Source organism: Mytilus trossulus, chromosome 3 (assembly GCF_036588685.1).
Source record: "Mytilus trossulus isolate FHL-02 chromosome 3, PNRI_Mtr1.1.1.hap1, whole genome shotgun sequence".
Taxonomy (NCBI): Eukaryota; Metazoa; Mollusca; class Bivalvia; order Mytilida; family Mytilidae; genus Mytilus; species Mytilus trossulus.
In genome coordinates, this window is record NC_086375.1 from 56,443,827 (window position 1) to 56,460,105 (window position 16,279).

Here is a 16,279-nt window from a genome sequence, read left to right on the forward strand (position 1 = left end):
TTAAAATATGTGTCCGGTGATCCGGCCAACCAACCAAGGCAGCCACCATGGCTAAAAATAGAACATAGGGGTAAATTGTAGATTTTGGCTTATAACTCTGAAACCAAAGCATTTAGAGCAAATCTGACAGGGTGTGAAGTTGTTTTTCCATTTAAGATCTATCTGCCCTGAAATTATTAGATGAAATGGACAACCGGTTGTTGGGTTGCTACTCCCAATTTGGTAATTCATAAAGAAATGTTGCCGTTTTTGGTTATTATCTGGAATATTATTACAGACAGAGATAAACTGTAAACGGCAATAATGTTCAGCAAAGTAAGATCTTCAAATAAGTCAACATAAACAATAATGGTCAGTTGACCCCTTAAGCAGTTATTGCCCTTTATAGTCCGTTTTTAACAATTTTCATTAATTTGGTAAATTTTTATAAACTTTGGCAAAATATTTTCCTCTGTAACTAAAGGGCCAAGTTTATAATAGATGGAGAAAATTGTAAGTAGCAAGAATGTTCAGAAAAGTAAGATCTACAAACACATCACCATCACCAAAACACAATTTTGTCATGAATCCATCTGTGTCCTTTGTTTAATATGCACATAGACCAAGGCGAGTGACACAGGCCCTTAAGAGCCTCTAGTTGTGAAGATAGTGTAACTCTAAGAAAATAAAATGGCTCCGCATAATAAACGGGGGTTACACAGGGTTTCATAAATTACACCTACAGTTATAGGCTTTGTAAATCACCTCTACAGTACCCTATAGATCTTGTTGCTGTGTGCCCTTCTGTATTGCTCTTATTATACCCCCGCTTTAAAAAAGGGGGGTATACTGTTTTACCTCTGTCTGTCCTTCTGTCAGTCCGTCAGTCAGTCCGTCCGTCCCATGAATATTTTTCGTTGCATTTTTCTCAGGAACTACAATACAAGGATTTCTGAAATTTGGTTTCAGGGTTTATCTAAGTCAGCTATACCGTGTGATGTGTTTTCAGATTGATCACTTGACAACTCCCTGTTTACCGAACACTTGTATGATTTTACACATGATAGCCAGGGGCGTAGCTAGGTATTCAGTCAACTGTAGGCACAAATTGGCAGGGGGTCTGGGGGCCGCTTAAGGCTCCCATCATGGTAGGGGGTTCAGGGGGGCAAAGCCCCCCGACGGAAAACGGTTTTCAGCGTTTTAGCTGCAAAATTTTATGTACAAAAATATCAAATTTACTGGTTATTTAATCATGGAAATTATAATATACATGATGAAAAGTTCGAAGAATTATGAATAATTTACCGTAAAATCTGACTGGTGAAAAACGCAGTACAATCGGAAATAAAGAAAAGTATATATTTCAAAGCCCAGCATAGAACAGCGTATCCCTTTAATTAAGCAGTACACCCTGTTTGGTATTTTCATATCTAAGACTATCCCGTTCTGACTGATATATACATTTAACTTTTTTTTTTTTTTTAAATTGATACTTGTTTATTCCAAATATTTCCTGTTTACAATTTCCTCAGTTGCCCAGGATGCAAACTGTGGATTCCCGTTTACATTTAAACCAACTGTTTACATTTAACTTAATTTATAGTACATATTGACGATCCTTCATAAAAAAAAGGCAAGTCGTTAACACTGATATTACTATATAATCAAACTATCCTTTTGGCTAAACATCAACCATCAATCTTTTGATTCTTCAGTAAACCTTCACCCAAGCCACACAAACACATACATTCATAGTCGATGCCTAATCCAAAAGTTCTGATCTGTTCATACTATCGTAACAAAATTCAAGAAATTCATTATATATATATGTCTTTATATCCTCTACTGTAAAATCCCTACCTGCTTAGAAATTTGAATAATCGTGGTCATTATGTACACGCAGATCTGAGAGTACTCAAAATTACTGGAAGCTAGTTGATGGATAGATTTTTAAACATCCAGTGTCAAATATTTATGCAAATTCAGGACTATTTTTTTTTTACAATAAATGCAACAGGGAGCTAGGTCCTGTAATAGGTGCTGTACAGAACGAAGGTCTGGAAATTTGAAAATGGCATGCATTGGAAAATGATGGATTACTTGGATAGGAGCAGAAATTTTGCTTTTCAGTAGACTAAATACGAACTCCTCAAAGAGTGGCATTCTCTCAACAACTAGGCATCGGATTTAATGTCCCCATTCTGACCAGACGTGACTGCGTATTTATACATCCTGCAAAGTGGTGGGCAAAACGGACGACCACATTGGCAAAGGTTTGATTGTAGGTCGGGTGAAGACAAAGTGGAAAACTAGTTGAAAACTAACAACAATTAATTAAAAAAATCATGTGTCTAAGTTTTGGTTCATTCAAGTTTTTGTTCATAGAAGTGAAATTATCAGTACCAACAAATGACCAAAGTTCTAGTTTAAAGTTTCTGTATAAGGTAAAATCATATAAAAACATTCAATTATATCCAATATTCCATTCACTAAGGACGAGAGGCTAGTGTACACCTGACATTCGATAATCAAAGAGTTTTGACAACTTCACTGGCGTTCATCTACAGATAACGTTGTTTATTATTTTTTTTAATAAAAAAAAAAATTGTGAAAAAATTATGTGTAGGCACATGCCTATAGTGCCTAACGGCAGCTACGCCACTGATAGCCAAGTTGAAAATTTTCGTCACATTTTCTCAGGAACTACAATACAAGGATTTCTTAAATTTGGTTTCAGGATTTGTATAAGTCAGCTATACCGTGTGATGCGTTTTCAGATTCATCACTCGACAACTTCCTGTTTACCAAACACTTGCATATTTTTGCACTATTTATATTATCCACTTGAGGTGGGGTATCATCAGTGAGCAGTAGCTCGCAGTTTCACTTGTATTCTAAATGGTTAAATATCTATTTTAAAGTTCCTACTATTCTATTTTTCATTTTTCCATTTTTAACCGTATTTTTGTGACAAAAATGTTGGTTATTGATATGGGGATGTACAGCGGGCTATAGATCGTAAAATGACGTTTCCATTCACCTTGTTACATTTACTCATGAAACATTCCATCTAAGCTTTTCAAATTTTAATATGTTGATACTAATGACAAAATGGAGGTCAAATTTGATATTGACGATTTTCACTTTCACCATTCATCAGTAACGGTTCTTGTGATATTGCCAGGACACAAATAAATGTTAATAAATCCGGTTTGCTCTCTTTGTGACAGCCTCTTATTGAATATTTGATCAATAAATTTGTTTGCCATTTATATTTCAATGTAATCCATGGTTTAAGTTTTTCAGACATCAATAACTTGTAGGTATCAATAACCAATTGAAAGAAAATTACAAGCCAAATTTTTGCTGTGTGTTTGCTTTTGTTTATGTAGCTTTTCAATGATGCATATGTAATTTCTACTGCACAATATTCATTTACATATGTGTATACTGTGCTTGAAAGGATAACCAGAAATTTTGATATTAAAAACAGCAAATTAATATTGTTCACATGTTATTCAATTACTTATCCCTTGTTTTTCTGTTAATTTAGGATTGCCATTACAGACATCATACTTTAATAATTTGCTGATGGTATACTTAGAAAATCAACACAAATTTTCCCCACCAGACATCCTCACTGAAATGGATAAGGCAGGATTAAAGCCAAACAGGGTATGTCTTATTACATGTATTATAATCAAATCCCTTCCTATAATTTTGGATGTAACATGACTTCTGATTGGCTGACGTCGTTTTGTTTATCAGCCCATAGACATAATTGTGTCATGTGACCGTGACGTCATCAATGTTTCATGATTTACTCCAGTTTAAAATGGAATTAAGAATTAAATTATAAGAAATGACTGTAATATTTTGTTTGCCTATTCGAAATAACATAAAAAAATGTGGTGCACACTTTAAATAACCTGCTACGTGCGTTATTCAGTGTGCACCATATTGTCATGTTATTTCTACATAGACAGAAAAAATATTACAGTCATTCCTTAATTAAATAAAATTTTCTCACTTTGAGTTGTTCTTTTTGGTCAAATGTAACACGGTTAGATGATGGAAATTTCAATTGGAAGATAAAGTGTTAATTGATATTTTCTATGTTATTAAATCATAATTTAAATCTTTTGTTGCATATTGAATTAAGACTGTTAAATCAATTTGTTCAAAGTTATTCAGTTTCAAAGACTGCTGCTTGCCTTTATTCAAAAAGCTATTGCAGGCCATTTGTTTTGAAAAATAAAGATTACCAATTAAAGGGGGTTGTTCTTTATTTTTGAAATACTAATCTTTTAAAAATTTACACAATGATTAATTTGTTGCTTTGGTTTCTAAGTTTTCTATATTTGTGTTTATTATGAAACCATAAAATAAATGCAAAATTGTTTTACTTTAAGGTGACATTTCAACTAATACTTGCACATTATTGTGAAGAAGGAGATGTAGAAAAAGCAAGGTTTGTATGCATGATTTTATCAGAAAATAGTTAAAATGAGAGAGAGGGTGTTCAGAATTTGTGTGCTTGTCCCACAGCTTTTAAATCCCCACAGGATAATAAATGAAATTTTCAAATGAAATTGAAATCATGTTATGATTTAGTTTTATTTTGATATATGAATCATTTGCAGTGAAAAATTGTACTCTATGAAGATTTTATTTCACTTTTGATACTTTCAAATCATCAGCATATTTATAAAACTAGAAAATTTAGAAATTTATATGTAGTGCAAAAACTTTTCATATAATAAATAAAATGTTTATATGAACAGCAGGCACATCTTCATTTATTTAAATAAGAGCTTGTACAAGAATCTCATAATTATTCATCTTGCATCAATAGTGTCATATATTTTGATTGGTATGTTTGCATGGAGGGCTACTCTGAAAATTAGGAATATCAGAAATGTTGAACTAACTGAGGTAACAATGGACTCAGTTTTGCTATCATTGCTTATCTGCTATCATTGCTTATTGATCAGAGGGAATGGGTTTGTGAGCTTACCTACTGAGGCTTTATCATGTTTATGATGTTAATGCAAGTATTTTCATACATTTTTATTTGCAGTCAAATTTTGGAACATATGAAAGAAATGAAAGTTCCACTAACAGATACAGTTTTCAATAGCTTAATCATTGGACACTTCAGGGCAAAGTGAGTATTTACTTCATAATAACAATTTGTTATCAGGCTCTGGATTATTTTTATCAGCTTTTATTTCTGTATTCCATTTCGATTGTTCTAATTATAAAGATAGTTTTGGAGAAAAATGTTTGTTGACAGAACTTGATCATGCTTAAATAAATATTGTCAGACTTAAAGCCTAACAAGAGGTCTTTTCATGGATATTTTTTGATTTTACATTTATGTCTTTAAAACAAGTTTATTCAACACTATCATGATTAAGACAAACATTTTACATATTAGAAAAGGAATCTTTATGGTAAACTTGTGTTGTTGGGTTGCATTTTCACTTTAGTATACTGTAAATTCAGAAATTATTGCGTGCATTTAGTATTGCAATTTTGTCATTTAAATTTTTGTAATTTTGAGAAAAATCTCGTTTAATTCATATAAAAGATTTCAAAATGCGAATTAAATTATTGCATTTACAACTCTGTGGCATTTTTCACAATAATACAAACCTCTCAATAATTTCTGAATTTATAGTACCTTAATATTATGATTGATAATTATCTTATTTTTTACAGTGATGTAGAGGGTGCTGTAAATATGTTAGAATTGATGAGGTAAGTCTGGTTATTAAGATCAGTTTTATTTTATTTGTTTTTTTATATATTAAAAGAAATCTCAAATCTCTTCAGGATTATAATGATGGATTGATTGATTGTTTGTTGTATTACATTGCGCTGTCACAGAAAGGTTTTATCTTACCCTACAGGATTATATGATAAAAATAACCTCTTTTGTACCGTGATTTCATGGTCCTTGCAAAAAAATGTAATTAGAAGATTTGAATGCCTATTTTAGTAGTTTTTTTTAGGGTTCTGCAATTCATTCAAAATGTACTTTTGGTCAATTCTTTTACACCCCAATAAATCTCCAAATAGAAATATTCAATTAGTAATTACATTGAATAAACTGTAGATGTTCTGCTTCTTTTTACTGTTTGTATAAATAAATTTATTTCTTTAACAACAGACAATCTGGATTAGAGCCAACATTGGAAACATACAATTCATTATTACAAGGCTATATAGAAAAAGGAAATACAGAAGAAGTTATAAAAGTAAGTCCAAAAGACAATAATATAGTGATCACCTTTTCAACTTATGCTCAATCATCCTGAAATAATAAAAAACTTAATTCATATAGTTTTTTTTTTTGGGGGGGGGGGGGGGTGAACTGCTGCAAGATGTGGTTATCAGACGAAAGTTAATACTAAATACAAATATGCTTCAAACAGCCTTCTGTCTGTTAACTTCTTTTCTTGTAATATCTTTTTTTTCACAATTGCAATTACTCAGACTATTACAGGTTGTTTTACACTTAGTCATTCTTAAATGTTCTGCAAATTATGGGAAATAACTGCCTTGGCATGGTTAACATAATTTAGGTACAACAGGATGATATTACAAAAACCATGCAAAAACTTGTATTCTAATATGACGTCCTTATTACGCTTTGTAAACAAAGCCGTGTTCTAATGAGCATAAAAAATATGTTTGGCACATGTGCACGAACTTACTGTGTATATAAACGTTATTTCCATCGTTATCCTTTAAAATGTATACATTTAAGCAGCAGGAATAAACTTTTATTATATTTTTTATAAAACAACATATATTTACCCTGCTTGTAGTTTTTAAACTTATCAAATATGAAATGTAATGCACAGACTCGGGGGGAAAAAAACGGGAAAAGCTTGAACATTTTTACGGTACTTTCGTATACTTCGACCTATAAAATTACTGTATATGTCCTATTAGAATCGAAATAATTCCTTCGTGTCATGCTCTATGCTCATTTTAACATGGGAAGGCATTATATTTGACCACATTTTACACCTCGCTAACGCTCAGTGTAAAATATCGACAAATATAATGCCTACCCATGTTAAAATGAGCATAGAGCATGACACGAAGGAATTATTTCTTAAGTTTAATCTTTCAGTTGCTTTAAAATTGGTGAAAACTTGTTAATTTATTTTAGATTTTCCATTTTACCTTTTGAAAATGTTCTTTCAAAGTCTTCAAAATTTAACACCAAAACTAACCAACTATCATGAAGGAAAAATCCTTTATTAGAGGATAATATCTAGGAAATCTTGTTAATATTTAATTACTGAATCTGCTTTTACAGTTTAATGAGACATTCACATTCAGGATGCCTTTAGAAGAACTAAGTGGTACATGTACAAATTACATCTAACTTTTATCAATCATGCTTCAATTTTGTTTTACTTAGATGATTTCACAACCACAAGGACAAAAAATATCATTTTTAAGTAGTCAGTTATTTGATGCCATTGTAACAGCACTGAATCATGGCCATGAAGAACTTGCCTTTCAGGTAAGAATTACAGAAATAGGTTAAAAATATATCCATAAATGTATAGGCATCACATATATTGTATGATTTGTTAGCCCTAAAATCTTTTCATTTTAACTTTGATTTCATTTTCAATTAAACAACAGACATATAATTATTTCTATGTATTGATATTCTCTGTTCACAATTTTTTTATTAATAAAGTTGAAATGAGAAAAAATAGCAGAAGGGTAATAAGTTTTCTTGTTTTGTATCTTTTTCTTTCCATTCATTCATCCTTCTGATAGGTTAAGTTTGTAACTACATTGAATGTTATGAAACTTGCAAAGAATCTGTCTCATGATAAAAAAAATAGTTTCTAAAGAAATTATAAACTTTTTACTGATAAATAGAAGTCAACTTGGTTATATTACACTTACAACACATCACAAACAAGACACTGGGTTTGGTTGAACCCTTTTAAGCAGAATGAATTGAGTGTGTAGGTAAAGGTAATATCTTTGGTAAGCTTTCTAGCTAGCTGAACCATGAAGTCATTGTTAGGTTTGGTAAACTATCCTCATTTAACAGTAGACTAGCTTAACAGACAACCAATCTATCTGTTTGTAGGACTAGACTACTCGAAAGGAGGGTAGTATATCTAACCTAACAATGTCTTTACAGTTCAGTTAACTAGCAAGCTAACCAAAAATTCTACCTTTGAATACACACTCAATTCATTTGACTGTAAAATTTGTCATCTAGAAAAAAGACAATGCTCTCTTTCCATCCTGGAAATTGTCATTTACTTAAATCAAAAATGTAAAATAAAAGAAACAGTGCCTTCCACTTTCAAAATGATGTTAAAAAAAAAGAATTTATTCATAAATAGCTTGTAGACAAAGATGGTTATCATTTCAGATCTTTGATACAATGAAAGACTCTACAATGCTAAGAGGAAGAGGAACAAATTTATTAAGAAGTTGTATACAGAGAATGGCATATCATGGACATATTGATGCTACTTTACGGATGTGGGAAGATGTTGTTCCAGTCGAAATTATAAATAGGGAAATGATTAAGTCTATTATCTTAAATCTGGTTAGTTTAAATATTTCTTTTTTATCAACAGGTGAGGTCTTAGTTTATTGTATTTTTAGCTCACATGGACTTAACATAGAAAATGATAGTGTGAGTGGGACATCCATGTACTATGGATACATTATTGTTGTTTTCTGGTTCTGTCTTCTTTTTGTATTTTAGAAATGATATAAAATAATTGTTCTGAAATATCAATTGTACATTTTTCATGTGCAAGGTCTTTAATGTATTGTCTAGATGTTCAACTAGTGTTTCACAAAGAGACAGTATAAGTCTTGTTAACAGAATTTTTATTCCTTTCCTTTTAAGAAAAAAAAATGTGTTCCTTTAACTTTAAAGAAAAAAAATTAATCAATAAATCCATCCTGTAAATTTTAGAATCTATTGACCCTATGCTAGTGCTGTAAAAATACTAGTGATATAACTCCTCTTTATCAACTAGAGTTTCTTACTTCTTTTTTAATGAATTGTTAATCATGGTGCTTTGAATAAACATGACACACATTAAATGCTTGACAGTGACTTAACTTATTCATTTGAAAACCAATAGATTTTCTTTCTTATTGCTCAGTTACCAGGACATTGCTTTAAATATTTATTCTGATAAGTGATCTTATGATTTATTTGATATTTATGCATAAGGGACAATTGGCATATATTTCATGTATTGATTGAACAATTATTTAACAAAGTAATAATTACTTAGAGTTTCATAATCTTACATTGCAATTTGCCTCCAAATTTTATTTGTATATTTTTTTTCCAGGATCCTGAAAAAAATATTTCAGCTTTATTAAACATACTTAAAGACCAACCCCAAGAGTCAATGGATATGGATTACTGCATCAAGTTGTGCTGTAGAGAGCAAAAATTTGGTAAGATTTTTCACCTTTATATATCTCAGTTACTTTGTTTGCTTGAGTTTTGGAGGTCATTGGTTACAATGGTCACACTACAAACCTTTAAAAAATGAATACTTGTCGCCTTTGGGATGACTTTTTACTACAACAATGATATGTATAGAAATATTTTACAATAATTTTAATTTTATAATAATAAAATAGCAAGTATGTGTTATTAAAGTTTCATATGGTTGTAAACATGCTTTATTTTATTACCTTACACTTTGATGACTTGACTGTTTTTCTACAGCAGAGCAGTTGGTTCAAATTTCAGTTTAGGTTGATAGAACCAATTGCAAAATGGTCAGACTTTTGAATGAACTGCAATAATTTGTAAGCAGCACATCGGTCAGAAATAACCCTCTACAACTTGAAACCTACTGGAGTTCAACCAACTTGCAAAAAAAATGTTGATGGAATAACAGCTTCACATATTATATATTAACACAGATAAAATCATGACAGTTTTTACCTGAACAAACAGTATTTACCTGAACAAAGTAAACATTAGGTGTACTTTTGGTCTAACAACATATTGCTGTTCTTTTTTTTCAGATTGGATATTGAAATTTTTAGAAAGAGCTAATACTGTAAGTAATTTTGACTTCAAGTTTTTTTTCTTATGGTATTTAAAAGGAACAATTTCATACCACATGCATGTATGATTTGGCCATGCGAGTAAAAAAAAGGAAGATTTTTTTACAGACATCACTCTATGATCTTAAATGAACTCTTTGCTATATATGTCTATAACTTAATGTTAAATATACAATGGCATATTTATGGCTCATACTTATATCAGTGGTCAAGCCATCAAGAATTGGTCTATATCTTCTTTTTTCTCAAACAGATAATAGCGCTTAAGTTTGATTAGAAGAAAGAAATTTTATAAGAATTGTGTTTTAAAATGATGAACTTTTTTCACACTGAATATTTCTCTTTTCAGGTGAAATGTTTTGAAGAAGGCCATATAAGATTTATTTTTAAACTGTTTCAAGATGACCAGGAAGGTGAGTGAAATATAAAGTGGTTACAAGGTTTCATATTACATTTGAAAACATGGTTATTTTGATCCTTAGAAATTTTAAATAACAAAAGTGATATTATTGTGTTCAAAATTATTTCAGTTGTAAAAACAAGTAAAATGCTTGTTTTATAAAAAATTATTAATAACTTTTTATCGGTTTTGTTTATAAACTTTCTTGTCATGCATATTATTACAAGTAGATGGTATATAAATATTTTTGTGTATGTTTTGAAAAAAAAGGACAGGCAGTGGAATAAAACATTTCCCTTGGCTTAGGGAGAAATGCAGATTTGTTCACCCTCATAAAGCAGTGTTCTGGTGTGAACAAATCTTCATGTTTCACTCAGGCAAGGAAAATAGATGTTTGATATTCTTCACATACAATTATATCAGTCTAGAAAGTTGTTGAAATATTTACAAATTCAGGGTTTCCGCTGGCGGTCGCCATTTCGAAAAAATAATAATTGTGGCGATAAAAAAATCGTCATTTGCGAAAGAATTTGGCGAAAGAAATATATATAACGATTTATTTTCCTCCATCTTGGTTATTTACTTTTTTTCAAGTTTCTCGGAATTCACCTGAACTCATTAAGATTTGGACAGAAAATCAATAATCAGCTGATTGCATTTTACAGCTATCGACAACAAAGGACTAGTTAATAAAGGTGTTATAGCGAACCCTATTGAACCTTTCTAAAGATTCACCTGCAAGTTACCTGTCCATTTAAACTTTTGGCAGTTCTATTGTCCCATCTAACAAATACAACAGGTATTGTTCTCTGTATAGTTTATTCACTCAGACCTTTAAATTTCTTCTAAGAGAAATATATCACTCATTGATTAATCTACCTCAGTAGAAAATTTATCTGCTAAATTGATAGAAATTACATGTTTCACATAAAAAAAAATGCCTGTGATTTCGTGTTTATTAAACATTTATAATATTTTTTTCAATATGTTCAAAATAAATAATAACTTAATCATAAACAGTTTGTTTTTAAAATAAAAAGTATTGTTCGTATGAAAATTTGCATTTTTTAGTTTTTGTTTAGTTATAGAATACTTTTAAGAAGGACTTAATATGTAAACATCAACAATTGTAGTTTTTTTTTTATCAATTTGTTTTTGGAAATAGGAATAATGTTAATTTTTTTTAGGAATCAACTTTTATTAATGTTTGAATCAGTGTTTACATTCAACAGATTGAAAATATAATACATTCAAACTCATATACAGTTTTTTATAAATAGTACACATGTTATTTCCATCTAATTTAGCAGATAAATTTTTTACTCAGGTAAATTAATCAATGAGTGATATATTTCTCTTAGAAGAAATTTAAAGGTCCTGGTGAATAAACTATACAGAGAACAATACCTGTTGTATTTGTTAGATGGGACAATAGAACTTACAAAAGTTTAAATGGACAGGTAACTTGCAGGTGAATCTATAGAAAAGTTCAATAGGGTTCGCTATAATTGAATTGTTTGACAGTTGATATGGTTAAATGGCTTCCGCTAAATGTCACCCAAAGAATTTATTTGCCACTTTGGGACACACATGTTTGAAGCAAACTGTTGACGTCTTCTCTCCTTTTAAAGATAGTTTAAAAAAGAAAGCTGTTGTTGTGACGAAAAATGTTCAAAAGCAAATCTTCGATTTAAAACTTTAATTATCCTTTGACTTAAATATAAGTAATTGAATAGGGAGACTACTTTTAAGTCTGTTGAGTGACACACGTGTTTCAAGCATAGTTTTACGTCTCAACTTTTTCATTTACGATGGTCAAGAAGAGAAAACTGTCGTTATGAAGAAATCTATCGAAAAGGTTGGGAACAGCTCCTCGAATGAGAGTAGCCCTTCAATTAATGACTACATATTAAATGAGGGATCAATTTCATGTAATGAAAGGTTTTGTTTAGTTGTGACAACCACTTCTTAGTACAATGTAGACTCTAAAATAAGTTTGAGAGAATAATCATAGACACAATGGGGCAAAATCATCTTATTTCAATTTCAGGGAAAATGGGGGGGGGGGGGGGGGGGGGGGGGTGTAAGAAAAAAAGGTAAATTTTAAACGAAAAATATATTTATGTTATTTGGCGAAAAAAATATTAAAGTGGCGAAAAACATTGTTTTGGTGAAAGAGGTGGCGAAAAAATAATTGACCCAGGGAAACCCTGCAAATTGATTTACAAAAAATAAATTGCACCATACAGAGATTGTCTGACATGTAAATAGATGGTACTGCACTTATTGTTATCATTGTCTATATTAAAAATAGTGTTTTATGTTATAACATTTGATCTCATTAAACCACTTGCATTTTACACACATATTGTAAGATAAAGGTGCATATTTAGATAGAATGCAACCAAAAATATGGGCTCGTACAATTTAAACAAAACTATTTTTTTCATAACATCATCTGTTATTTTCAATTTATGTTATAAGATTTCTTTCTTTCCTGTAACGAATGACACAGAATTTGAGACATAGTAATGCTAATCTGGTGATGGTGACAACATACTAGTCACAGTGTGTACTAACTCGGCTACCTGTGTTATCATCAGGTGACAACATACTAGTCACCGTGTATACTAACTCGTCTACCTGTGCTATAATCAAAAGAAATAAATGGCCATTACTAAACTCTTCAATAATAAAAATAAAAAAATATAGGAACAAATTTAGCATGATTTGAAATAAAACTTCTTTGAATTCTTATTTTACAAGCTTTTATTGTGAATTTTTTTCTTTTCTAGCTTTACTTCAAGTCACAGATGTATTAGCAAAGAATCAAAATATGAAAACAAGAGGAAATATTGGTCAGTGTTTATGCAAGTGCATTATTCCTACTATGGTGAAAAAGGAAGAATCAGTGGAAGATTTTTTGGACAAGATGAGGGTAAGTGCTAGTATTCTATTCTTGAAAATAAAACAAACAAACTTACATTGTTATTTTATATCATATATATTTTTACTTACCAGTCAAGGAATATACATAAGGATTATCTCCCTTACAACGTTCTCATAACTCGCAACACCTGGATGATTTCAAACATCTATCTAACATTGATCATCCGGGTGAATGCCTCCTCAGTTTATCTTTCGGCGGCAACAAAATAAGACGTTCTCACTTTGAGACTTTCTATAATAGTCTCGTCGTTGCAATTTTTATTTATGTACGTTTAATATTATCGTCCGCTCATATCGGACGATGGCTGAAGAATATAGACACTCACTGACTGACGCAAATGCTGAAATTTTAGATTCAGATAGTGCAGGTGAAACGCCAACGGGTGATTTTTCTGTGAAAAAAATGGCGAGGACAACAAAAGACGCTTCTTCAAAGAAAAAGAAACGTGTGTCAAAGACGGCTGAACTTGAGAATAAGTTAAACAGTATGGAAGACAGGTTTGATAAGAAAATGGATATGTTATTTGCTGTTATGAACAAGTCATGTGCTACTATAGGTAGTTCGACTGTTGCACAGGTTTCTCAATCTGGTGGTTTAGCCACGCAGAGAGAACAAAGTTCGGATAACGTCCCAAGTACAGGGGAGCGTAGACCGGTAATTTCTTTGAATGCAAATCTTGATGAGGACTTGGGAAGTCCTAGAATTATCAGAAATATTGATTTTGACAATAGGTCAGAAATTTCTCTTCATATAGACAGTCGTGAAAAGGCTGATTTACTTGGTTTATGTTCATCAGAGGATGAATATTCTCGTGGCCTCAGTAGTCCTGTTTATTCTCAGGCTGGCAATAAATCTAGAAATGTTGAAAGATTTAGTCAATATCTACAAACTCAACCTACTATTAGTAACAATGTTGAAAGTCAGTCAAATCAGAGACAAACAAGTAACATTGATAATAATAACAATAAAACTGTAGACAAGCAGTCAGATAATTTAAATTTATTGTCTAAACTTTTCAAGGAAGATATTCCTTCAGAATCTTCTGATAATTCTTGTGGCTTGATCATTGATGAGGCACAGGTTAGAATTCTAGAACGTTCCTGGAGAACTAAAAATCCAGAGAAACTTACAGCTTATAAAGATGAATACCGTAGTTGTTTTCCGGTTAATGATAAATCTAAAAGCTTTTTGCAAGTACCCAGTTTGGATGATTTATTAGAACCAATGATAAGAACTGTTCATGGTACAAATAGTGTTAAGTCATGGGACAAACATAAGCAGTTGGTTACTCAACCTTTAAAACAGATAGAGAATCTAGCCTATCAAGGGCAGGTGGCTTCACGTATGGGTATTATATCAGTGTTGTATATGCAACAAACATTAGGAACCTTATTAGAGAGGGTTGAAAATGAAAATGTTAGTGATGAAACTTGTCAAATGGTGAAGGACTTGTTTGCAATTTCGACAAAGTCTCTTGATCAGGTAGGACGCACAGGTGCGTTTAACCATATGATACGCAGGAAGGCTGCAGCTACTGAGTCTGGTTTAAATAACTTGAAAGATATACAGACTAAAGTTTTGTATTTACCTCTTTCGAATGAAGGTGTATTTGGTAAAGGTTTGGAAGACAAACTTGAGAAACGTAAAGAACAACGTGAGCAACTAGACGATCTGTTACCAGAGTATAAGAACAATAATAAGAGAAAGTTTGAATCTACTCAGGTGCGTCAAGATTGGCAAAATAAAGCTCCTAGATATAGTTCTAACAATAGTTATACTCATGTTAATTATAACAATGCTAATTCAGCTGATAAACGTTCAGGTTTAAGTTATAATAAATCTTCTGTGAGATCTGCTCCTAGGAAGTTCCAGAAAGACAATAAAGCTGATGACTTTGGGAAAAAAGATGAAGAAAAGAAAGCAGGTGGCAACTGGAATTCTTTTCGGATCCCAAAGAAAAACAGTAGCTGACTCAGAGTTAAAGGTAATAATTTATCAGAATCAGGCCGAGATACCAGTTGGGGGTTGTCTAAGTTTTTTTTTCGAGACAATTGGTAAAAAATAACAGACGATCAATGGGTCTTGTCAATAATAGCAGAGGGTTCTAGAAATGCCATTTTGGACAGGCATACGGAAAACCTCTGTGTCTTTAAAAGACTCGGATATTTTAATCCAAGAAATAAAGACTATTATAGGAAAAGATGCTATAGAACCTGTTCGCCAGCAAGATGCAGCAACAGGTTTCTACAGTACGTTTTTTCTAGTCCCCAAAAAGAACGGGACAATGAGACCAGTAATAAATCTCATATCCCTCAACAGGTATCTCAAGAAATACATTTCAAAATGGACACTCTCCTAAATTCACTAGGTTTTCTCATCAACAGAGAAAAATCAAGTCTAGTGCCAACTCAAAACTTGATATACTTAGGGGGGCAGTTTCATTTGGACAAGGGACTTGTTTGCCCAACTCAGGAAAGAATAGACAAATTGAATATGGCAATACTAATTCTTTCATCAGGGAATGCAGTGTCAGCATTTCACTTCCTACAATTACTAGGCATAATGGCATCTTGCATAGAGTTAATTCCGAATGCACGCTTGTTCATGAGACCGGTTCAACTACATGTACATCTCCTCTCATTTTGGAGACCAAGTTGTCAGGATCTTTCCATAAAGATACCAGTTACACCACATCTGAAATCACATCTCAGTTGGTGGAAAGATTCAGCAAACACGCTGAGAGGCCAATATTTTCAACTGGCTCAAACTTCTGTAACCATAACGACAGATGCTTCGAAAACCGGGTATGGGGGTTTTATGAACAATCAAATTTTTCAAGGGGAATG

At 31.7% G+C, this 16,279-nt stretch overlaps 1 protein-coding gene across 1 annotated transcript in view; it reads left to right on the forward strand.

Annotated features, from left to right (window-relative positions):
• The window catches only part of LOC134711919 (uncharacterized), a 46,898-nt gene that overhangs the window by 2,916 nt on the left and 27,703 nt on the right, over positions 1–16,279 (forward strand). Inside the window, exons 4-14 of the mRNA XM_063572909.1 lie at positions 3,533–3,654; positions 4,392–4,450; positions 5,060–5,146; positions 5,704–5,742; positions 6,155–6,242; positions 7,421–7,525; positions 8,405–8,584; positions 9,351–9,459; positions 10,042–10,076; positions 10,433–10,496; positions 13,279–13,421. Of these exons, the coding sequence (XP_063428979.1) occupies positions 3,533–3,654; positions 4,392–4,450; positions 5,060–5,146; positions 5,704–5,742; positions 6,155–6,242; positions 7,421–7,525; positions 8,405–8,584; positions 9,351–9,459; positions 10,042–10,076; positions 10,433–10,496; positions 13,279–13,421 (1,031 nt within the window). The remainder of the gene's footprint in view (positions 1–3,532; positions 3,655–4,391; positions 4,451–5,059; positions 5,147–5,703; positions 5,743–6,154; positions 6,243–7,420; positions 7,526–8,404; positions 8,585–9,350; positions 9,460–10,041; positions 10,077–10,432; positions 10,497–13,278; positions 13,422–16,279) is intronic.